At 44.1% G+C, this 24,013-nt stretch overlaps 1 protein-coding gene across 2 annotated transcripts in view; it reads left to right on the forward strand.

Moving 5' to 3' along the window:
• kmt2a (lysine (K)-specific methyltransferase 2A) overlaps window positions 1-21,522 on the forward strand; it is a 32,031-nt gene extending 10,509 nt beyond the window's left edge. Inside the window, exons 4-34 of one of the 2 annotated variants that reach the window (XM_011482582.4) lie at window positions 290-467; window positions 653-881; window positions 999-1,693; window positions 1,912-1,985; window positions 2,141-2,377; window positions 2,477-2,623; window positions 3,625-3,723; window positions 3,931-4,051; window positions 4,195-4,308; window positions 4,480-4,664; window positions 4,773-4,952; window positions 5,746-5,856; window positions 6,109-6,182; window positions 10,220-10,434; window positions 10,547-10,641; window positions 10,717-10,854; window positions 10,938-11,096; window positions 11,197-11,308; window positions 11,394-11,472; window positions 11,597-11,757; window positions 12,066-12,218; window positions 12,338-14,984; window positions 15,067-17,694; window positions 18,366-18,434; window positions 18,581-18,807; window positions 18,897-18,971; window positions 19,049-19,223; window positions 19,329-19,436; window positions 19,523-19,603; window positions 19,756-19,885; window positions 19,962-21,522. In XM_011482582.4, coding sequence (XP_011480884.1) covers window positions 290-467; window positions 653-881; window positions 999-1,693; window positions 1,912-1,985; window positions 2,141-2,377; window positions 2,477-2,623; window positions 3,625-3,723; window positions 3,931-4,051; window positions 4,195-4,308; window positions 4,480-4,664; window positions 4,773-4,952; window positions 5,746-5,856; window positions 6,109-6,182; window positions 10,220-10,434; window positions 10,547-10,641; window positions 10,717-10,854; window positions 10,938-11,096; window positions 11,197-11,308; window positions 11,394-11,472; window positions 11,597-11,757; window positions 12,066-12,218; window positions 12,338-14,984; window positions 15,067-17,694; window positions 18,366-18,434; window positions 18,581-18,807; window positions 18,897-18,971; window positions 19,049-19,223; window positions 19,329-19,436; window positions 19,523-19,603; window positions 19,756-19,885; window positions 19,962-20,237 — 9,972 coding nt within the window. In that variant the 3' untranslated portion in view covers window positions 20,238-21,522. The remainder of the gene's footprint in view (window positions 1-289; window positions 468-652; window positions 882-998; window positions 1,694-1,911; window positions 1,986-2,140; window positions 2,378-2,476; window positions 2,624-3,624; window positions 3,724-3,930; window positions 4,052-4,194; window positions 4,309-4,479; window positions 4,665-4,772; window positions 4,953-5,745; window positions 5,857-6,108; window positions 6,183-10,219; window positions 10,435-10,546; window positions 10,642-10,716; window positions 10,855-10,937; window positions 11,097-11,196; window positions 11,309-11,393; window positions 11,473-11,596; window positions 11,758-12,065; window positions 12,219-12,337; window positions 14,985-15,066; window positions 17,695-18,365; window positions 18,435-18,580; window positions 18,808-18,896; window positions 18,972-19,048; window positions 19,224-19,328; window positions 19,437-19,522; window positions 19,604-19,755; window positions 19,886-19,961) is intronic. The other variant, XM_011482583.4, reaches the window with a different exon arrangement.
• Window positions 21,523-24,013: the final 2,491 nt, after the last annotated feature.

Below are 24,013 nucleotides of genomic sequence, written 5' to 3' on the forward strand. Positions count from 1 at the left end.
GCTTACATTTTATAAATTACATTCTTCAAATATCAAACTTGTGTTTTATACTTTTATTAAAGTTTGATTAGAGGAACGTTGCAGAGAGTTATTAAGGTAACGGGGCTGCATGTTGAAGGAGGAGCTGGCTTTCCTCTGGAGAAGTGTTTGTTTTTGCTTAACTGTACTCTAAAACTAAGCATCAGAAAGTCATATAGATCTGATCTCCTGTTAGAGAAACCAAAATAATAGATGAATACAAAAAGCCTTTTATATGTTTATATTTCTAAACAAATGTTTGGCCTTACAGGGTCAGGAAAGTGACTCGTCAGAGGCCTCAGTCCGGGGTCCACGGATCAAGCACGTATGCCGTCGTGCTGCTGTGGCGTTGGGCCGTAATCGGGCCGTGTTCCCTGATGACATGCCCACACTTAGTGCCTTGCCCTGGGAAGAGAGAGAGAAGATCCTGTCTTCTATGGGGAACGATGGTAGGACATCTTCAGCCAACCTGCTGTTGACTTGCTTGTTTTAACCTGAAAGATCTGCATTTGTAATCCACAAAAAATAAGATGCTTCTATAGGAACAAATGAGTCTCTAAGAGGAAATTGCTTTAGATTGTGAAAATTATATAAATGTTTATGATAACTTCTAACAATGTTTTTGTGTTTTTAGATAAATCATCAGTAGCGGGCTCTGAGGAGGCAGAACCACAGTCTCCGCCCATAAAGCCACGGGAGACACGGCAAAAAGCCGTTCAAGAGGCTCCACTCAAGAAGGGGCGTCGCTCACGCCGCTGTGGCCAATGCTCAGGCTGCCAAGTTCCAGAAGACTGCGGGGTCTGCACCAACTGTCTCGACAAACCAAAGTTTGGAGGACGAAACATTAAAAAGCAATGTTGCAAGTAAGGTTTTGTTCATGGCCTTGCAATTTTCCCCCCAGTAATTTGAAAGGAAACTTGATTACAAATTCTCATTTTGTAGAATTAGGAGGTTTGAGCTTTCTGTGTTTCCTCTCACAGGATGAGAAAGTGCCAGAACTTGCAGTGGATGCCCTCAAAAATGTTTCTTCAGAAGCAGAGCAAAGACAAAAAGGACAAGAAAAAGATTAAGTTGCCTGACAAAAATCCTGTAAAAGGGCCCGTCACAGAGTCTGCCCCAAAAGCTACCCCTGCCCCACCAAAGGAGGATCCTCCCTGTAAAAAGAGTGAAAGTCCCCCTAGAAAGCTGGGAGAGGAGAAATCGAAACAGCTGCCATTGTCAAAGCAATCCTCTCCTATCCCCTTGTCGACCCCCTCCCCAGTCGAACCTTCTCAGGCTTCCAACACAGTCACATTTGAGGCTGAGTCTCCATCTTTGACCAAGGAGGGCCCCAAGCAGCTCCCCGTTTCCAGCAATACAAGCGGCAAAAAAGGCCCGAAACCACAGCAGCCCGCTCTGGCTTCTTCCTCTACATCATTATCTTCCACTTCCTCTTCTTCTTCGTCCTCCTCCTCATCTTCCTCCTCATCTTCTTCAGCGCACAGTTCCCCCTCTCAGTCAACACCGCCGCAAATGGCCCAACCATCTCAACCTTCCCAAATGGCGCAACAGCAGCCGTGGCCTCCCGCCAGCCAGCCGGCTTTAACAAAAGAGTCCTCACCCAAGGTTTCTCCGTGTGAACACAAGAAGAAACCCCAGCAGCACTCAGCACAACAGCAGAGCCCACTTCCAACAGGTGAGAGACCGGGGCGCACGTTTGTCCTGCATTCATATTTCAGAGAGAGCAGCCCCCACACTGTACTCTTCCTGCCACCACAATCCAGCTGCTAATTTTCAATGAACTTGGTTTGGTGCTACTACTTATTTTTATCACAAAATTATAAATGACATAAATGAATATATAAAACAGTATATGCTAAAATTCATAATGTATTGCCTGTTTCCTTTCCTCAGCTGACTCAAAACAGTCAAAGAAGCCAACATCTCGCTCTGTTCCTCCATCAACTAAACAGAGACCAAAAGACAAGGTGAGACTTCACTGAGGATAGTGTTTTACACATTTACATTACAGCTTTTTCATTTTCTTAGAAGAAAACACTTTGAATTTCTGTTTTTTTTCTTTGTAAGTGAGCCGTGGATCGTTTCTAATCTTTTCTATCTCCTCGATTGTTTTCTCAAAAAGCCGCTGAACACTAAACCTACCAGCAGCAGTACTTTAAACTTGCTGAGCACTCCCTCGACTAGGGACCAGGTGAAGCCCAGAGCGCCCTGCGACGGAGTGCATCGTATCAGAGTGGATTTTCAGAGGGACCATGATGTGGAGAAGGTGTGGGAGGCTGGAGGCCTCAGCCTGCTCACCTCTGTGCCTATCACTCCAAGGGTGCTCTGCTTCCTGTGTGCAAGCAGTGGAAATGTCGAGGTGAAATATTGTGAATTTTGCTTTTCAATTTCCATTGATTTTTATTTTTAGTTCAGCTTACATGCTGGCCTTTTAAATTGTCTCTTCTTTTTTTGGTAGTTTGTCTACTGCCGGGTATGCTGTGAACCATTCCATCTCTTTTGCCTGGGGGAGTCAGAGCGCCCTCTTCAGGAGCAGTTTGAGAACTGGTGTTGTCGACTGTGCCGGTTCTGCCAGGCCTGTGGGCGCCAGCACCAGAAAGCTAAAGTAAGCCGTTTAGTTCAGTTTGAAGTAGCAAACAAAAGAAGCTCCGTTTGGAGTGTGACAGTGGAGAGTGCCCGGCCTTTTCTGAACAGAGAACGAGAATCTTGGATTTTTGCCATGTTTTTGTTCATTAAAGTCGTGTCCTATCTGAATGTGCATGCTGTCTCATTTAAGGATTATGCATATTTGGTCTAAGCAGCTCAGTAAATTAACTGCTTAGATAGTTGCAAACCATGAAGGGGTTGGTTGCTGCCCATTCAGAACAAGCCAGCCAAAAGAAAAGGGTTTGTTGGAACAAGTTTTTAAAAAGAAAAGATCGAATCAAAGCACAGAAAAAAATGTATTAATGGTCTGACTTTAATCTGGGATTGAGCTGCTGCTCAGGTCAGCTGTCACTCTAACTTTACAGCAGAGACTTATTTAATGGCTCACATCTCAGCTCCTACTAAGGCTGCTGACATGACAAACCATATGACAAATGTAATGCAAATTGTGTGCGTAAAACATAGAGTGATAGATTTATAAATGGCAGATATATCTCCTGATTGGAAAAATAAATAGATGCTTCAGCTTTTAATGATGTGTTTTGCAAAGGGCTGTGTGAGCTAACTGTGCTGTCCCAAGGACACAAGAGAAGCTTGATAGAGCTTGTGGCCATCTACAGATCCACTGATCTATATATAGAAGCACAATAACCCATTTCAAACGACGATCTTGCATTTACACAGCCCACTGCCAATGATCCTTACCTTTTAACTTAGGGAAGCAGTGCTGGCTGTAGTGTTCTTAAAATCCAAACTACCGGTACTCTGAGTTTAATGTGAAAACAGTTCACTGATGATCTTGAATTCATTTCCAAATGACAATGACCGCTGCTGGGATTAGCTAGAACCAAAAAAGGGATATTTGTTATTAATCAGCTCTCAACAAAAACAAATCGGTAATCAATAAAGATGATTGATATTTTAGCTTTTTAATTTAATCTGGGATCGCTTTGATTGCAGCAACAGCTGGTAGAGTGTGATAAGTGCCGCAACAGCTATCACCCGGAGTGCCTGGGTCCCAACTACCCTACCAAACCCACCAAGAAGAAGAGAATCTGGGTATGTTTCCTCTCTACTCCTCCCTGTTCTCTCTCTATTACCTCACTTTCATCTCTTTAACCATACTTCAAACAATTGAGTTTTCTTCTTCCTTATGTTCAGAAGACTCACATAAAGTTTCTTCAAAAGCTTGTCACCCACACTACAATGTAACCTCTACACCGTTTCATCACATCTGTTCATCCATGTCATGTGTTTTCTCGTCAGATTTGCACCAAGTGTGTACGCTGCAAGAGTTGTGGAGCCACTAAACCTGGGAAGTCCTGGGATGCTCAGTGGTCACATGATTTCTCCATGTGCCATGACTGTGCCAAACTCTTTGCTAAAGGTTAGATCCTGACTGCTTTTTGAATCAGAGAAAACTTCAAGTATTTGCTAATTTTACTCAATCAATTAAACTATTTGGGGATTAGAAATGTCACCCAAAAATTGTTGGCTAAATGTGTTTTGTTTTGTTTTTTGGTCTTGCAGGTAACTTCTGTCCACTGTGTGATAAGAGCTACAGCGATGATTACTATGACAGCAAGATGATGGAGTGTGCTCGCTGCAAACAGTGGGTTCATGCAAAGTGTGAGAACATTACAGGTTAGTCAGCAGGAGAAGAGAGGTTCTATTCAATCACATGGCATGCTAACATAATTTACCGCTGTCAGCTTTTGAAGGAATATCCCTGTCGGGGCCGTCTTTAAAATGCTGATAATCTACAGGAGGCGAGGTGAAAGATGGTAGCAAACCTGTCTTGTTACTGTCTTTCAGATGAAATGTTTGAACTGCTGTCAAAGCTGCCAGAAAACATTGCCTACACCTGTATGAAATGTGCCGAATGCCATCCTGCCGAGTGGAGATCAGCTCTGGAGATGGAGCTTCAGGGCTGCATCCGCAATGTCCTCAATGCACTGCTGAACTCACGCACATCCACACACCTGTTACGCTACAGACAGGTGAGGGTGCTGTTTAAATCCACGTTATGGGAGTGTTTTTTTTTTTTAGTAACTGCAGTAAACTCGGATTTAAAAGAGAGAAAGCTTTACTTTCTGACTATGCGACAGGCGGTGAAGCCTCCAGAGCTGAATCCGGAAATGGAGGAGAGCCTTCCGTCCCGCCGTTCCCCGGAGGGCCCAGATCCTCCAGTCCTCACTGAAGTTGCCCCCACTACCCCTCCCGGTGACTCCCCTCCAGATCTGGAGTCTGTTGAGAAGAAGATGGATCAAGGCCATTACAGGTCACTGGTACGTGAATTGTGTCTGCTCCTAAAACAGAAGGCAACTCACTTTGCAGGCACTTCATAGACTGAGGGCTTAATGCTGTTGAATTATGGGATGTTAGGTTTGTGTTCTGCTTGTTCGTTCCTCCTAATACCTCATTACTTATATCAAAGGTGACTTTCATAAGCACACATCCTGAGCATAATGCTGCCATTAAAATAATAGTAGTCTAGTGAAAATAATAATCACTGTTGTAGTTCAAAAATTCAAAAATGTGCACCAAAGAAATGAAGAAAAGGTATTCATCAAATATCAAAGCAAAATAAACCAAATTGATGATATTTTAAGCACTTTTTCCTTTGCTTTACAACATTTGAGGGTCGCTGCAGTATGTTATTAATGACACAACATCTAAGGAAGAAAGAGAATATCCAACATGAAAATGGACATAACTCTTTTGGTCTGTTTAGCTTGTAGTTTCATGTTGTTTAGTTGTGTATTTTCCATTTTTGTGTCTTTTTCCAGCTCATTGACTTTTATTTTGTTTTAAACTTTTGCCATTAAGCCTATTTAGGTTAAAGAACATATAGAGGCCTCTACCATCACACTCACTTTTTAAAAAGTGTAATGGATTTAAGCCAATGAAATAACTTTTTATTTCCTGTGCATTTTCTGGATAAAGTAATCCTATGTCATCCAGAGTAATTTAGATACCACAAAGGCCTTTCCACACTTGCCTTTCAACATGTTGTGATTTTATATTGTGTTATTATGCGTTGGATATGTAAATCATGTGCTTCTGTCTTTTCTCTGCCAGCTGGACTTTAATGATGACATTGTGCGGATCATCCAGACAGCCATTAAGGGTGATGGAGGCCAGCCTGAGGGCAGAAAGGCTAACAGCATGGTGAAGTCCTTCTTCATTCGGGTAAGAATCCCAGACATGTTTCACTGCAAACACTAGTATTCTGCTCAGTGTCACAAACTCTATCCAAGTTCTGCAGTGGCAGCAGAGCAACAAGTTAAAGAAACACATCTTTCTTGCGCTGATTGAAGTGATCGATCACCCTGTCTGGGATTTATTTGAATGAACACTGAATCGTCAATGGATTTTCCACCCAAACTGCAAGTCTGTGCAGGTGCTTCATGTGTAAATATGACGGAATGTTTTCTTTTTCAGCAAATGGAGCGAAACTTCCCGTGGTTCAAAGTGAAAGAGTCGCGGTTCTGGGAAAGCCAAAAAGTCTCTGCCAAGTGAGTGTCCAACAGCAAATACAAGAAGTTATGTCACTGCAAAGTATTGAGTGTCTCCTCTGTGGAAGTCATTACGGTTATATAAACTGTCATTTATCTTTAGCACATGAAGGACTCTTTAACAACTGGAAGGACAACCAGCAGAATCACAGAAGTGAAAAAAATCTAACTAGTATAAATGGCATGCAAAATTATATATCAAGAAAAAGGTCTTAGCAGTCATTCATTGCTTCCTTGGTGGAACTGATGAATATATTTATGATGCTCCAGTATATATTTCTTTTAACAGCATAAAGATAATTTGTTCTGAAAGGGTTTCAAATCTTTGTACTGATGGGGACGAAGGTCAAACGAAGTCACAGAAGCTTGAGCTTTTTGTGCTATAAATCTGTCAAAGCTACAAACTCACACATTAGACCAGTGTTTTTCAACCAGTGTGCTGCGGCACACTAGTTTGCCGTGGGAGATGGTCAGGTATGCCGTGGGAAATTGCCCTCTTTAACTGATCTAAAAACATTAACCATCTCCAGGATATCAGCTCTTTGTTCATCCAAACAGGCCCTGATAAAACACTGAGGAGTTAAGAATATGAAAGATCATAAAATACTTTTTTCTTTGTGTTTATTTGATTGGTGGTTTGAATTCTGAAAAGTTCCGCCCCTTTAACTGTCTCTACCAATCATTCTTGGAGGCTTAATCACACGTCATCAGTCTGACCAATCAGAAGTGGTTAAAGTCTTCACTTCCTTGTTCCGATTCTGCTCATAAAATTGCTCAGTTCCAACAAAAATACCAGGTAGAGCTCGTCTTTAGCGGTGTAGCTTTCCGCGGGATCCGGTATCAGACCGTGGAAAAAGTGAACAAAACAAGAATCTCAGAGATGCGAGTCTGTCTGGCGTTCGGCGGCTGTTTGCACTTTGAGGCATTGGGTTAAAGTGACAGAGTCTTAGCGCACAATGAGTCTTCCTCTGAGGTCTTGACACCACAGCGAACACACATCAGAAAGTTTTTAAACCTTCTAACTTAACTTTTATTACATCTTTTAGAAAAAAACAGCTGCAACTTCCAGCTTTTTCTGCCACAATTATCACAAAAATGCATGTGAGATTGCGGAGGGTCTGTAGATCAATACAGACTGAGTTTCTCCTTTTTTTAAAAAAAATCTTGGATGCTGGTGTGCCGCCGGATTTTTATCAAGGTTAAAGTGTGCCGTGGCTCAAAAAAGGTTGAAAAACACTGCATTAGACTGTCATCGACTCAGAAGTTTTTCTGAATCTAACTGAATGTGTGTGGTCGCATTGTCTGAATAAGAAATTCTATACAAGAATCAGCTGATCTGATGCAGATCTTAACGCTTTTATTCCAATTGCTAGTCCTCCGTACACACCCACTTTACAAGTGCTGCTATACCTGGAAGATGAGGCCTTCCATCCAAAAATGTATAAATAACAATTCTGGTTTAATGGCAGATGACACAATTCGTAGACTATAAAAAACAGATGGTTCCCCATAGAATGTAAAATGCAAGCTTTAATAAATTCTAAGAATTTAAAACCAGCTGTTTTTTTAATTCTCCTTAAACAAAAGTGAAAGTCAGAAGACACTGTTGGAGCTTAAAGTCATAACGTGTATAAAACACGGATATTTGGACATTTGATTAAGTTTGCCTTCCAGTGTTAGTGAACACTTGTGCAATGCACATTTGGAAGCATTTTGAGATGACTTTCTCTTCATAAAAGGGAGGAAAAGGTTGACCTTCGATACTCCCGTGATGTGAGCACATCTGGAATCCTCTTGAAACGGCAGTTGTCAAGAAGTGATGCTCTGTAATTATGGAAACCCAGAGACAGATGAGGTTTCTCAGAAAGAAACTGTATCATTATCTGTATTTTGAAGCTAGCAGCAAGCTAATATTTAGAAATGTTTGGGCTGCATGTTCCATCTGAGAAGAAGCAGGATCCGACTGTTGCACGATGGGGACTTGATACTTTATTGAGATGTTTGCAATTCCATTCTCGGGAGTTATAACTAAAAGTCTGACTCAAAACACCTAAGAGACCATTTATGATGTCTAAAAAAAATTAGGATTGAATGGAAAGGATTAAAGTTGTTTTCTCTCGACACATTTTTACATGACAGCGACTGTTACTTAAGCCTTGGACGTTGTTTAAAGCCGCATTCAGTTTCACATTTCTCTCCGTAAAAACATTCACTCACCAGCAATGCAGTGAATCCTGAAGCAATGCGCCCTTTATAGACAGGATAATAACATCAGTTAAGTCAGCTGGCATTGGAGATAACTTTATTCTCAGCTCGCTGATGTCTTTGTAAGAGACGTTTTCCTAGCACTCATTCACCAATACTGTCGGTTAGACTCGGCCCTCGGCCTCCTCTTTCCCTCGTTTCCCCCAAACGCTGGGAGAAGCCGACTGCAGGGGTGTCGCGTTTCACTCGAGGTCCATCTGATACATTGTTGTGGTTGATTTGTGGTTGGCTCTTGACATCGCTCTCTGTTGGTTTACGTATTTCTCGACTGACTTATTAAGATGAAACTTTGCTTTGCACAAATTAATCAGTCGTGCTTGTCTTGGCCAGAACACAACATTTGAAAGTTCTTGCGTCTGGAGAATTAGTGCTTGTCTCTATTCAGTACATAATGTACTGAACACTCAGACAATCCTTGTGTTTTGTTCCAAAGAACTAAACGTCAGTCGTCTTTTAAATTGACTTATTTATTTATTTTTGTTTTTACTGTAGTTGTAGTGCCAGTAGGGAAATTAAAAATGTTTCCTGCAAAGTTGATTTATTTTGTGTGAAGATCTGTTTGCATTAACATTCAGTGTTTAGTGGCAAAACAAGTTAAAAAAAAGGGATTGAAAACCATTCCATTAAAACAATAGATTGAGAATTTTATTTAGGAGAAGAGCTTCTGAAAGCCTGGAAAAGCTTTCATTTAAGAACTTATTTGTAATTCTTACCTTAATGTTAAAAACAACAAAAAAAGCAGGTTCTTCAACCCAAATCATATTTCTAACCATTTATCATTTCATTCTTACAGCTCGAACAACTGATTCGTTTTTTTTATTTAAGCACTTCCTGCTTGCAGAATAGTTGCAGCTCTTTCTTGCAGTGTGGTTTGTATTTTAGCTGAAGTGGTTAGAAGGTTTTTCTTTACATCTGGATCAGCTGTCAAAACTGCACCTTTAATCTCTTTTGATCCATCATCCATCTTTTTCTGCTTAGTTCTGTGCAGGGTCACAAGGGTTTTTGGAGGGTTTCCAGACTACTTCAAGACTAAGGCGGGGTACACTCTGGACAGTTGATCAATAGAGCCAACTTGAAATTTACCAAATGCTACTTTATACATCCACTTATTCATTTTCTGAACCAGCTGAATCCCTTTATACATGTATACTTTTACGGTTCAATTGCCTGGTTTAGTACTACCAAGGATCGCATCAATATTTTAAAGCCAAGGGCACTTCTTTTAAATTTCATGTCAGGCATAAATTACTTTTCAAGGCATTTATTGTCTTGTTTACAAACCACACTTATGTACTTATTCTGTAATTATGACTCAAGCACTCAAAGCTCATTCACTGCCACCCAAGTCTTTTTGCAACACGTTGATTATTTGTACGACGACTTTCCACCTGGACTGCTTGAGGTCCTCGTATGAATGGTACAGGAGGATGCAAAGTTTCTCTGGCGGCGCTCCCTTATAGGCTGGAGCAGCCCCCTAAGGTGGTGTAAGGATAGTGAAAAATTTCTGAGGTCCATTGTTAAGTTATATGCAGAGGGTAAAACAGTGGGCGGGATTACTGTGGTGGTTTTGTTTCCTGATAGGTTGGAAAGAGTTTACTTGAGGTTTTATTATGTCGGATCATCTAGTATTCGATGAATACTATGAAGTCTATCACTTTTGCTGTTTAAACTGTTTAATTTTTCAATAAAGTTGTCATAACTCATCTAGTTAACGTTGGTATTCATTAAGCCTGGTTGTTGGTGTCACATCATGTACTCCTCATGTTCTCCAGCAGTGGGCTCCTCCCCAACGCTGTGCTGCCTCCATCCCTGGATCACAACTATGCCCAGTGGCAGGAGAGACAGGAGCTTTCCCGTGCTGAGCACCCCCATTTCATGAAAAAAATCATTCCAGCCCCCCAGCCCAAGACTCCCGGTGAACCTGATTTGCCTGCTTCTTCCCCTCCTCAACCTCCTGTCCTGCCTCCGCCCCCCTCTCTCCTACCAGGTAAAAAACACAGCAATTCGGTTCTCCTTAATTGAAAAATAAATCAATAAAAATCTTTCAGAGCTCACAATGTTCTTCATGATCACCCCTAATCAAATCTGTTTGGCCCCAGATCTAGACGACGGACCAGAGCCCCCTCCTCCACCAGGTGTCACTGATAACAGGAAATGTGTTTTTTGCTTCAAGTATGGGGATGAGAAAATTAATGTAAGTGACTGATAGACTCTGATTTGTTTGAAGACATATGGGATTAAAGGTGTTTGACCTCTATGAATCTTTTAGGAGTGTGGCAGGTTGCTGTACATCGGTCAGAATGAGTGGACACATGTCAACTGTGCTCTCTGGTCTGCTGAGGTGTTTGAAGATGATGATGCATCTTTGAAAAACGTTCACATGGCTGTTCTCAGGGGAAAGAAAATGGTAAAATGCCAAGTTACTCATCCCTTTAGGACATGTTTCTGAATACCAATCTAAATATTTTTTTTATTTTTTTTATTATCCAGTGCTGTGAAAGGTGCCAAAAAACAGGGGCTACAGTTAGCTGCTGCTTCACCTCCTGCACCCGGAACTACCATTTCATGTGCGCCCGCCAGTGTCAGTGCACCTTCTTGGAAGACAAAAAAATCTACTGTCCAAAACACAGGGATGTCATCAGAGGAGAGGTAAGGAAGCCATATTTACTCTTTAACCAGCCACTATCAGTACATTCCCACAACTGTTCTGCATTCTTCTACCCAAGTGTTTTGTTTTATTTTTCTCAAGGTGGTATCAGGGTTTGAGGTAACTCGTAGAATCCTAGTGGACATGGAGGGGATTAACTTTAAGAGGAAATTTCTGGCGGGACTGGAGCCAGAAAGCGTCCATATGATGATAGGTACGAAAACGACTACAGAGTTTTGTTCTGTTGGATTATCTCAACTATCTGTACGAATTGTTTCAAACAACATTTCTTTTTTCAGGATCCATGAAAATTGATTGTTTGGGAATACTGACTGAACTCTCAGACTGCAAACGCAAACTCTTTCCTCTAGGATACCAGTGAGTTCCACTTTTTCTATTCATTCTACTGTCAGCGCTTTTCTTCTCTGCAAGAAAACACAAAGGACTGTCAAAAAAACTGATAGTAGTTTTTGTGAAATAATTGAACAATATTTCTTTACAGGTGTTCAAGGGTGTACTGGAGTACCTTAGATGCTCGAAAGCGATGTGTCTACACTTGTAGGATTATAGTTTGCGACCCTCCTGTGAGAGATTCTGACTTGAAGAGTGCGATGACTCCTGAAGAGAATTACACTATTGCACACAGCCCACCTCCCAATGCAGGTAAAGCCTGACATCTGTCTTCCATTACATCAGAATAATGGTAGAGTTGCTCATCAAGACAAAGTATATTGCAAAGATTGAGTTGAAATAAACTTTACTTTTTCAAGAACATTTATGTGTATCTGGTGATTTCCATCATTTACATTTTTAGTGCTTGTCAGCAGTGGTTTTTGATTAGTTATAACAGGCCTTGTTTTTGTGTTTTTTTGGTGGGACCTTTGAAGACAGAGATGCATTTGATTTTTTTTAGATGTTTGACTGGTTTAATAACGGCAAAGAGTGAAATTTTCGTATGATTTATTTTACAGATGTAGACTTTCCTGATCCATTCGAGTCACCGAGGCGCTCGGATACACTGTCTCCCGCCAACACCCCCAAGCTCAGGGTTTATACCAGAAACCGACACCCCAGTTACCCGCCTTGTCCACGCTCACTCGGCCCCAAGCTCATGCCATCTGCAGGTACTGATGTGGAGCCATTAGAATGTTTCATGTCAAGTACATTTACAGATAATACTCCTCATTTGTTTTAGAGTGATGTCAGCAGTCCAAGTTTTTCACAGATTTGTTTTTTCATTTAGGGATTACTGTGCAACCCCAAGGCAAGGAGGTCATGACATTTGGGGATTCCCTGGTGAATGCTGGTGTTCAGAATATCGAGTCGAGACGTCACAGCTCCCCTTCTCTGTCTCCTGCGTCCTATCAGTTAAACAAACAACGAGGTGTAACTTTTGCAGCTCAGATTTTAACCCGGCCCCTTACTTCACCTCCTCCTCTGATACCCTCCCCCGCCAGAGACCCAGAAAAGTCGAGGCACCTTAGCAAAGACTCAGCTAAGATCCCGGCCCAGCGAGATAACGATCGAGGAAAGCCCCTTTCTGAAGAGAGATATAGACAGCCAAACAAAAAGCAGAGTTTGAGAGACGCAGACAAGAGCAGGACTTCAAACCGAGATCACCCATCCAAAGAATCTGACAAGAACAGATCGTCTAGCGAAATCGGACAAAGAGAATCCGACAAGGGCAAAAATTCAACCAAAGACCCAGAAAAGAGGAGGCCGCTAAGTAAAGACTCAGGTCTAAAAGAATCAGACAGGGGGAAACCTCAGAGTAGAGATCCTTCAAAAGATTCAGAAAAGCCAAGACCAGCAAGCAGAGACCTTGACATGGGAAGAAAAGTGAGCAAAGATTCCAGCAATAAAGAGACAGATAAGAGCAAATCAGCTTCTAGAGACCCCAGCTACAAGGATTCTGACAAAACTAGATCTCTCAGTAAAGATTCTGCAATGAGAAACATTGACAAGCACAGGCAGTATGGCAGGGAAACAGGAAAAGACTGTGGTCAAGGGAAAGACAGACCTCCTAGCAGAGACTCTGATAAAGGTAAGCATCCGTCAAGAGATTCCAGCTATAGGAACACAGAGAGAATCAAAGAAACTGGTTCAGGGAAAGAAGTTAACCCAGGCAGCCAGTGCAAACCAATGAGCACTGAGAACAAGAGCTCCAGACTGGCTCCTGCAGGCTGTGGTCAGTCCTCTCCTCCGGTAGGCACTGCAGTTCTCTCAGGTCTACAGAGAAGTGGCAGCAACAAACAAGTAGACAAGCAGGGGAAACATGGAGGCAAAGACCAAGATGTGTCTGCAAGCCTGAACTTCTTGTCTCATCACCGTCCCTCTTTCAACTCCAACACAACATCAAGCAAAGAAAGGCTCGCTTCAGGAAAGGACAGCATCAGCGGCACAAGAAATGCAGTCCCACCTCCACTCCAAAAAGATTCTGTTGTTGGAAAATCTTGCTCCCCGCAGAAGTCTATCACACGGAAATCAAATGAACACGCATCAGGTCCAGCCACAGCAGCAGCTGCGAAGACTCAGTGGTTGTCAAAGGCGTCAGCAGATGAAGATGTTATCAAACGAGGCACCATGCCCCTGGCCTCTCCAAATGCAGCTTCGACTGCCAAAGACAAGCACCCCAAAGTTAAGGCAGCAGGCAGCAGAGACGTGTCCAAAGACAGAGAAAAGAACATTCCAAACAGCAACAGCAGTAACAAAATGCCACTTCTCAACAATAACACAAAAGCTTCTGGCAGCTCCAACACGCATGCTTCAAGCACCAGCTTCTACAACAGCAGCAATAACAAAGTGCTTGGGAACAGCACCAAAGCCCACGGGAAGGCTCAGGGGGAGAAGCATTTTAACCTGGAAGGGGACAGGTCGTCCTCCAAGAGCAGGGACAATTACAGCTGTCCGGAGAGGAAGAACAGCTCCAGTCTGGAGAGCAGCTTGCAGCAGCTGCAGCAGACTAGTTTAGCAGCTGAGACGGGTGGAAACACCACTGTTCAGTCTTATATTAAGCAGGCAGCTAACCAGCTACCACTGGCTTCCAGAGAGAAAAAGAGATCAGTCAGGCTCTCTACCCCAACTCCACTGAAGACTGATAAAATGACTGACCCTAATGGCACTATCACAGCTGCAGGCATTTCCCCATCCTCCTGTCACACTGGCACTACTTCCTCTGCCGCTGCTGCTGGACAGACAACTCACTGCTCTGTCCTTTCTGCCCTCTTTTCATCCCCATCTGCCAGCAGCAGTGACAGCTCGGAGTCTGATACTCGGACTCAAGCAGAGGAGCACGAGCTTCACAAAGACTACTCAAGCAACAAGCTCCGAGATCACCACAGTCTACTCACCGAGTGCGCAGACGACGACGGCCCAGAGGACGACCACAACAGAAGTTTGGATGACAAACATCACGAAGATGACAGCGACGGGTCAGGGTCAGCGAAGCGGCGGTACCCGCGCCGCAGCGCTCGTGCCCGTTCCAACACGTTCTTTGGTCTCACGCCTCTTTATGGAGTCCGCTCCTATGGGGAAGAGGACCTTCCCTTCTATGGCAGTGGTGACGGAGCGGGCCCTGTGGTGAAGAGGAGGACAGGCAGTCGTAAGAAGTCAGCGGAAGGGCAGGTGGATGGAGCAGATGATATAAGCACCTCATCTTCATCAGGGGAAAGTGGAGAGGATGACGATAGTGGAATGAAACAGAGGGGTAAAGATCCTTACTACTACAACTTCACTCGGACAATTATCAATCCCGGCGAGGGCCTTCCATCTATAGAAGGATTAGACCAATGTCTCGGAAGGGGGTCCCAGCTCCAGCGCTTTCTCAAAGATGAGGAGCAGCAGCAACAAAGAGTTCAAGAAAAAACAGAGACGGACATGCTGGGATCTCTGTTAGTATACTCACTTTGGAAACCATGATTTTGCATTGGTTGTAATGTTTTTTTTTCACACATTGTGTTTTGTCTTTGACAGGACCCTTGGCAAGCAGCAAATAGGCCAGCTTGACGGTGTTGATGACGGCTCTGAGAGTGACACCAGCATCTGCACCACCAGCAACACGACTACCACGGCCACCTCCACGTCCACGCCTCACAAGATTACTCCAAAGAGAAGGGGCAGAGAAAGGCACACAGAGAAAACTGCTGCGCACGTTTCAAGCAAAGAGGCGGACAGCTGCGGCGGAGCCGTAAGCAGCAACACCCGGGAAAGCAGAAGGAACCAGAAGGAAAACTGCCTTCCTCTAGGAGGTAGTGTCAAGTCCCAGCCTCAGAGTCAGGCCCAGGACCCCCTGGACACTCCACTGACCCTCAGCACAGACCTGCTTAAATCAGATTCCGACAACAACAACAGCGACGACTGTGGGAATATTTTACCATCGGATATCATGGAGTTTGTGTTGAACACGCAGTCCATGTCTTTGCCAACTTTAGGTCAGCAGTCTGAGCCACTGCTGGATGAGAGCTATGTAGGAGTGGATGTCAACAGGCCTAAAGATATGCTGTTTGGTGACTTTCCACAGCCACTAGCGAGTGGTGAAAGCGGAGGGGTTGTGGAGAGCAGTGTTAATAGCTCCATTTCTGTGGAAGAGCCTTATCTTCCATTGGAGCTGCCCTCAGATCTGTCCGTCTTGACCACACGCAGCCCCACTGTCGGCACAAGTCAGAACCACTCTGCCGGGACTCTTATCTCAAATACCTCAAACCGTACTATTCTAGGCCTAAACTCTGACTCGGAGACCATCAGTGGAGAAAAGAGTGGGGGTAAGAAAACAGCGGGGCCAGCTTTGTCCCCCTCTGAGAACCAGCATAACAGCACAGCTTTGGGAAACAGGGAGACTCAGGTTACAGAAGGTCACATGACTCCTGAACAGTTTATTGCCAGTCCTGCTGTCGGCCCCGTGAACGAAGCTCCAGCTAGCCAGGATGTTCCAAGGAATCCGGGTACCCCTGGTTTGCCAAGTTCTCCATCAATGCCCCTTCAGGGTCAGAAGTACCTCCCAGCTTCTGTGACCACTGCAGGCAGCCCCAGTCCGGTGCCTGGACCAGGACCTTCCCAGACTCAGGTTTCCAGTCCTGCTGTCATCAAATCAGGCCCAGACAAGCTCATCGTGGTCCATCAGCAATTCCAGCCTCTTTACGTCCTTCAGACTGTCCCTAACGGAGTCACTCAAAAGATTAGCGCCACAGGAGTGATGGACACTGCTTCACCCACAGTGCTAAGCTCCATGACACTCACCACAGGTTTGAATACTGGTTTATCATCAGGTCAGCCTATGTTTCCTGGTGGGGGCAAAGTCCTGGGCACCATACCCCACCCCTCTCAGATTCACGCCTTCACAGGACCCACACAGACAGGCTTCCAGACAGGAATCCCGAGCACCACCTCCGGTCTTCTCATTGGTCTTCCCTCTCAGGCGCATGACCAGTCCCAGATTCTTGTCTCAGAAGCTGGTCGGCCACACGAGTTGGGTCCTAGTGTCGCCATCGTTTCCAGCCCCTCTTCTATGAACTCTTCCCCAGCTGTGCTTGCCTCGGCTCATGGCAAGAAGCGTCCCATCTCTCGCCTGCCAAGGAAAAGCAAAAAGGCGAGCCGCTCTCGCAGCCAGCCCACTCTGGCGCCCTCTGACGTGGCCCCCGCCAACATGACTCTCATCAACTTGTCTTCCCCACAGATCACTGCGAGCATCCCCGGCCAACCGAGTGGTCTGGTCGAGTTAAGCACCCTGTCCTCTTCCCAGCGCAAGGTTCCCAATATTATCAAAAGAAAATCAGGGGGGTTCATGTACTTGGACCCCACTACCCTGCTACAGCAGAGGATTCCTGGTACCACCCAGTCTGGAATTATGGGTCACGAATCCTCCACTCATCTGATACCTTGTACCGTCTCTGGCCTCAGTCCCAGTCAGTCAGTTTTGAATGTTGTGTCTGTGCCCCCAAGTGGCTCCGCTGGCCTTCTTGCACCTGGATCGGTGTCCCTCTCCACCCCTGTTCTTGGATCCACTGAGATCACTGGGCCAATCAGCAACCTCCTTTTTAAAGCAGGTCCTCATGGTCTGGGCCTGTCAGACCAGCCGGTGGTCATTCAGTCAGCAGGGACGGGGACTTTGATGTCACAACTTAGCTCTCCTGTTCAAACATCTATCGCTAGTAGCATTTGTGTCCTGCCTACTCAGCAGACCATCACCATGGCCGTCAACCGGCAGGGAGAGACAGAGGTTAATAACCTGTACTTGCAACATCAGTCCCAGCCTGTTAGTAGAGCGCAGACCGTGGACTCCTGTGCAAACAACACTGTTGCTTTATCCCCGAGCCCATCTACACCTCAAAGCCCCGCCAAAGGACGTGTCGTCGGAGTGTTCACTCAAGCACTCCCCTCTGCGCATTCCCAGAGTAGCAGAACAACACCCATCGTGAGATCGTCGGAGCAGAGGCCACTCAATTCTACCACAGCGGGATCAGGCGCACTCTCAGAGAAGAGCAAACAGAAGGTGAAGAGGAGCAGGCAGAGCCTGGACTCAAGCAGTGGCAAAAAGCTCAAGGCCTCACAGGCAGAAGATCAAGTCAACAAACCTGCAGGGCAGCTTCCAATCTTAAAGCCAAGGTGAGAAATTCACTGTTTTCATGAAACCTATCCTCCCCATTTCAGTCATTGACAAAATACAATTTAACTTAAAATTAAATAGGAATTCTGCTTCTTTTGGCTGCATTTTTAGCAGCCCCCAGTATTATATTATTGTCCTTTATATCATTTCTTGTGTTTGTCTTTGCCAAGTAGTGAATATTCACCTTCTAAAGTGATTTCTTTAGGTCTCTTGCAAAAACAGGCTCCTTAGAAATAAGTCATACATTTTTACCCCATTGGCAGATATCTTTGGGGGTAAGAAAAATGGTCGAACCAAGAAAAACATCCTGCTGCTATTCAAAAACTTTCTTGATGAGATCAATTTTCTTGCAAAAGAAGAAATAAAAAAAGTTTTTTTTATTGAAACAAGGTTCTTTTTACCTTCTTAAGATTTAGTTCTTGCAGTGTGCCCACTTTGTTAGCACAGTTTTTAACATTTTTAACTAGTTTTATTAGTTTTTTCCTCTAAAATTGACCTGCCCCAGGAGATGGGGTTTCCCAGACATGGCAATAAATCCATGTAATTGGATTCATTCTTATTTTCAAAAAATTTAGTTTACTAAGTAATCAAAGGCTTATTTTACTTTGCTAAAGTAACTTTCATAAAAATACGATTCTAACTGAAACTTCTCTATCGTTCTTCTGAGTAGCTCCAAAGACCTGAGCTCTCCTGAACCCATGGACACAGCCAAGCCCTCAGAAAAAACCACCAGCAAAAGGTAAACCGTGTCAGAGTGAATGACATTTTTTTTTCCCAATTCACCTATTAATGGGTTTCGGCCTGTTGGTGAATATGTATAAATAAAAACATCAAATTTCAAACTATTCATAAAGATGTTTTTTAATGTTTGACCTGTTCGCGTAGTGTTCTTGGTAACAAGAAGTCACCTGAAGGGACTGCTGCACCAGGGAAGCCAGTAGGAAAAGACAAAGCGTGCCCTGTTGGAAGAGGCGTGTCTGTTCCTGTGTCGCTACCACCCAACAAGGACAGCAACGTCGAGGATCCGAGCACGGACAGCAAACCCAAAAAAGGAATCATCTTTGAAATCTGTAGTGAGGATGGCTTCCACATTCGCTCTGAGAGTATTGAAGGTGAGACCAGAATGGCTAAATTTACTTGTTTAATTTGTCAGTGAAAGAGGACAACTGTTTGAGAAAGAAATGCGACCTTGTTTGTGCAGATGCCTGGAAGTGCTTGACGGATAAGGTGAAGGAGGCTCGCTCCCACGCAAGACTCAGCGACCTCTCTTTCGATGGTAAGGGCTCATTCACATGACAACAAAAAGCAACTACAGATGTCAGTCATGAAACGGTCTTTTTCTGCTCATCCCAGGTGTGAACGGACTGAGGATGCTTGGCATCGTTCATGAAGCCGTGGTCTTCCTGCTGGAGCAGCTGTGCGGTTCCAAACACTGCCGAAGCTACAGTTTTCGCTTCCACAAACCAGAGGAGAGCGAAGACCCTCCCCTCAATCCCCACGGCTCTGCCCGTGCAGAAATCCACCACAGGTGAGGAAGGGAACTGCATCAAGCACCCAGGTTTTTTGCAGCATGCCGATGAAATCTCTTTGGGCTGTGTCGTATTTTGATCATGGCTCTGCTTTTTCTCTCCAGGAGGTCTGTGTTCGACATGTTCAACTTCCTGGCCTCAAAACATCGTCAGCCGCCCGAATACAGGCCACAGGAGGAAGAGGAGGATGAAGGTCAGCTCAGGATCATTAGGTATGTCTCCGGATTATTTTTCCCCTAAAATGACCCAAAAGCGTAGTTTCTCAGAGTCTTGTTTATTTTTTCATCTGTGATTGTAGGCGAGCGTCCATGGAGCTGCCGCTTGCTGTCAGGTTTAAACAGCTCAAGGCCATGTCCAAGGAAACTGTTGGAGTTTACAGGTTAGACCACAACAATTTTCTGTGAATGTTGCTAGATTTTCTATTGAAAGTTAAGAAAGTTCAAGGTTCAAAAGAGAAAAACAGGCATGAAAGAATGAAAGATGATGTCAAAATGTGTTGCCCCTGGTTAATGGTGTTCTGATTCTCTGCAGGTCTCCTATTCATGGCAGAGGTCTGTTCTGCAAGAAAACCATTGAGGCCGGGGAGATGGTCATTGAATATTCTGGGAATGTAATTCGGTCTGTACTCACTGACAAACGGGAGAAATACTATGACGCAAAGGTGAGAGCGTTTCGGTACCATAGACGAAGGTTTATTTGTAGCTTGGTGTTAAAATGACCGTCTTTGCTCTCCAAAGGGGATCGGCTGTTACATGTTTCGCATCGATGACTACGAAGTGGTGGATGCTACGGTGCACGGCAACGCCGCCCGCTTCATCAACCACTCCTGTGAGCCGAACTGCTACTCCAGGGTCCTCACTGTGGACGGCCAGAAGCACATCGTCATCTTTGCCTCTCGCCGCATCTGCTGCGGAGAGGAGCTCACCTACGACTACAAGTTCCCAATCGAGGACGCCAGCAACAAGCTGCCCTGCAACTGCGGCACCAAGAAGTGTCGCAAGTTTCTCAACTGATGGCCATTTTTTCCTATACTTCTCTGAAGAGCAGCGTCCAACACCCTGCTGAGGCTTTGCCATGGCTTCATGTCAACGTATTGGTCCGGCCCACAGAGACCCTCTTCTGCAGATTTGGAAGAGACAGCAGCTGTGGGTCATACTTTATATGCAGAAAGGGCCATTTTTTGGAGGATGGGCCATTCCATCTGATGTGCCTCCTTTAGTCTATTTTAAATTTGGCATTGGACATTTCTTCGGAAGAGGTCAGTAATGACGGAACAGCATCGCAATACTAACTTTTATTTATATTTGGATGATTAAGTTTCCCCTTCATAGCATATTTCAACACATATGTGCAGATTTGCTCATGTGAACAGAGAATGACAAAAAAGTGAACAAATTGGTTCCATTTTTCCACCAAAGTGCAAAAGTTTCCCCTTCATAGCATATTTCAACACATATGTGCAGATTTGCTCATGTGAACAGAGAATGACAAAAAAGTGAACAAATTGGTTCCATTTTTCCACCAAAGTGCAATTTGCTGAGGGGACATTTGGTTAGCCGTTCAGATTGACAGTGAATTCATGGTGTTGTGTTTTATCATCAGCTGTTCGTGGTTCAGATCTCCCTGTTTGAATGTGCCCTGATGCCTTTAGTGGTTTTTCTAGTTTACTGGGAGCTTCTCCTCGGCCGAAGCAGGGAGGTCCGAGCGATTGAGCGGAACAGATGGAAACACTAGAGGGAGCTCTAGCTACAGGACAGACGAGGGAAGAAAGTCCACAAAAAAAAAGAGAGAACGTTTTTCAAAACTTGATTTTTGTCGTTGGGATGAAACGGTATTAGATTGAACTTGAGTCTGACCGCTTGGGAGCAACTTGGATGTGCTGTGGAGGAGATGAAGTCTCTTGTTGGGGAGGGCCAGGCAGCTAGAGGTTCTGGTGGACTGACAAGCATGGGACCAGAGAAACCCACTGCTGTGCTTCGGTGTCATTGATTCATTTCTTTATTTTGGAAAGTTGCACAGACAGGCGTATTGCACATTTGTGCATGCTGCTTTTTGTTTTGAATTCGATTATTTGTGTGTGTGTGTGTGTGTGTGTGTAAACTTGAACTTTCCAGTTATGTTCCAAATTACAGCAGCAGGAAAACCAAACATTAAGCCCTTAAGCTGAATTTTCTTCTTGACCTGTTGCGATGAATATTATCATGAGAAAAGTGTTTATTTGTTTTTTTATTTGTTGTCTTTTTATTACGGACAGGGAAATATGCTTACTTTTCCAAAATGTAAATAATGTATATTTTTCTAAAAAAAAAAAAAAAAAAAGAAGAAAGTAAACAGTTGTTCACAGCACTTAATGATGGTATTTATATATTTTTTTAAAATTGTATTTATTTTAATTGCCATTTTTGTAGGAAATAGAGGTTTACAAACACTAATGCTTTGTCTCTGTTTTATATTCCACTTTTTAACATTATTTTTTGGTTTTTTAAATTCAAAGCCTGAATGTTTTTTTTTTTTCTTTAATTCCAAAGACTGACGCTGGTCTGTGAGGGGATTCCCTTTTTAAGTTCAGTCCACCAGTAGCTCTTCATTCACCCCAGGCCGTTTTACCAGAGCTTTTTCTTTTCTATGTTGGTGATATGGCAGATATGTGAATTCTTTTTATTATTATTATTATTATTATTATTATTATTATTATGCACTTGAGAGAGGTAGGATTATTGGTCGTTTGCTGATATCTCTTTTCTCCAGCCTTATTGTCGCCACAGCCCCACACCCAGTCTGCCTACTGGCTGCTCCCAGGCAGTCACACCATGGGTCAACTGGCACTAAAGTAAGCGTGCACATTTGTTTTGTTTTTTTTAAACTCGGCAGAATCCCACCGGTCGACGGTGATGAGTCTCTCTCTCTGCAGACCCTGAAACAAAGAGGTGCCTTTAATTTAACCATAAACTCCAGTCGGCTGCAGATCTCCTCTGAATCCATCTGTGATCTGTGTTGTCCGTGGCTCACCAGCATTTGGAAAACATGCATTCGGTTGTGTCTTCTTGGTGTTTGCCTTAGTTGTAAGTGAGCATGTCCTTTTTTAAAGCTGTTTTTTTTTTTGTTTTTTTTTAATGAGGCTTGAATGGAATATTGAGGCGGGACAATTGGCGTCCACAGTTTGATCTGAAGTCTGTGACTGCAATTTGCCCCCCCCCCCGTTATCGTTTTCCACTCATGCCGGTTTGGTTGGGACGTCATGGCCGTCAGCAGTTCCTCCCGCACTGCCCCCTTGCTGTGAACTTAAGGTGAAATATGACCCCTGAAAGGTTTGCACTTTAGCTGTGACACAGGCACTGAATGGACATAGGAAAAACATCTCTTTCCCTGAAACCACAAGCACTCACGGTCAGCTGGGACGCTTTGAGTCTGTGCACCCGGCTCTTTGGGGTTGTTGGGGGGCCGCAGCAAAGTGCACTTCTCTTGATTCTTTCTCTTCAGCAAAGTGAGGGCAGGGACTGAACCAGCAGCCCTCTCCTTCCTGTTGGTGCAACGTGTGCACCGTTGGGCTGAGGCTCCTCCGCTGGCAGAGCGGCCCCGTACAGCGGCACCGACTGTGGGCCCGCTGAGTTTCTGCTGCTAAGGTCAACAATGAATGTATATTCTTCCTTCACACGATGTTGAAGCTTCGTCAGCTGTATTTGTTTGGAGTTCTTGCGCAACCCCCCCCGGTCAACATGGAAGACGCGGACGAGGCCTGAAAAGTGGGCTCCAGCAGCAGTTTTTTTCCTTTTTTTCCGCACCAGGAAGAAACCGGAAGCGCGAGCAGCTGAAGGGAGCGCCGTTTCTGTCCACCGCAGAGCGGTCAGCGGCGGTGGGCGGAACAGTTACTGGCGCGAAGGGCTCTGGGCACGACTCTCACTTCACAAGCTCCACTTCTGCGTTTTCAGGGTCAACAAGAAGTCACTTACTTTACAGAATGAAGCGAATCCAATAAGGAACCAGCTTCTGTTGATTCTCGGGACATTGTTCCACGCCACACCAGTGGCCCTTCTCCGTCATGATCTGTAATTATAGTATAAATACTTGACAACATTATACAGAAACATGCATAGTAACTTCTTGTACTTTAGTATCTATAGTATATGGAATGGTCAGACAAACTTAGTTACCGTAGCAAAACAGCAGATTTATAACGGTTAAAGCAATGTTTCAATGTACCTATAATGGTTTTGTGTTACAGTACTATCAGCTAACGTGCATCATTCTTTTGTATATGGATATTCAGTACCACTTTTCTGCCGTGCCGGCGCTGCTCCTCCACCAGCGAGGAGCGGCGCCGCTTTTCTTTTCTCTCTGGAGCAGAACGGTTTTAATGTGATGAGAAATGTTTTTAATGTGGTTGTGAACTTCTCTGAAGTCAGACATTTGATTGGATTTCATTACTATGTGTTTTTTTTTTGTTTTTTTTCCCCCCAGTTGTCATAGTGAATGTTTTGTATGTTTTAACAGGGGTATCAGAGATGACGGACGTAAATTTAACAAAACAAACAAACAAAAAAAGGCTGACTTGAAGTTTGAAAATACCACCAATTTTATTTTTTTTTGGGGGGGGGGGGATAAATTATTTTTTTTGGGTCACTTTGAAAGACAAACCATCTCTCCACAGAAGCTTTGTCATATACTGTCGTACCAGAAAGTCATCATGCTGAAGAAACGTTGATGTTAAAAACCTGTTATTTATTTATTTTGGGCTGCATCTTTACCCAGATTTGTACTTTTTACGAGAAAAAGGAGGAGGTGGGACGAG

This window comes from Oryzias latipes, chromosome 13 (assembly GCF_053564925.1).
Source record: "Oryzias latipes strain Hd-rR chromosome 13, Olatipes_Hd-rR_3.1".
NCBI lineage: Eukaryota > Metazoa > Chordata > Actinopteri > Beloniformes > Adrianichthyidae > Oryzias > Oryzias latipes.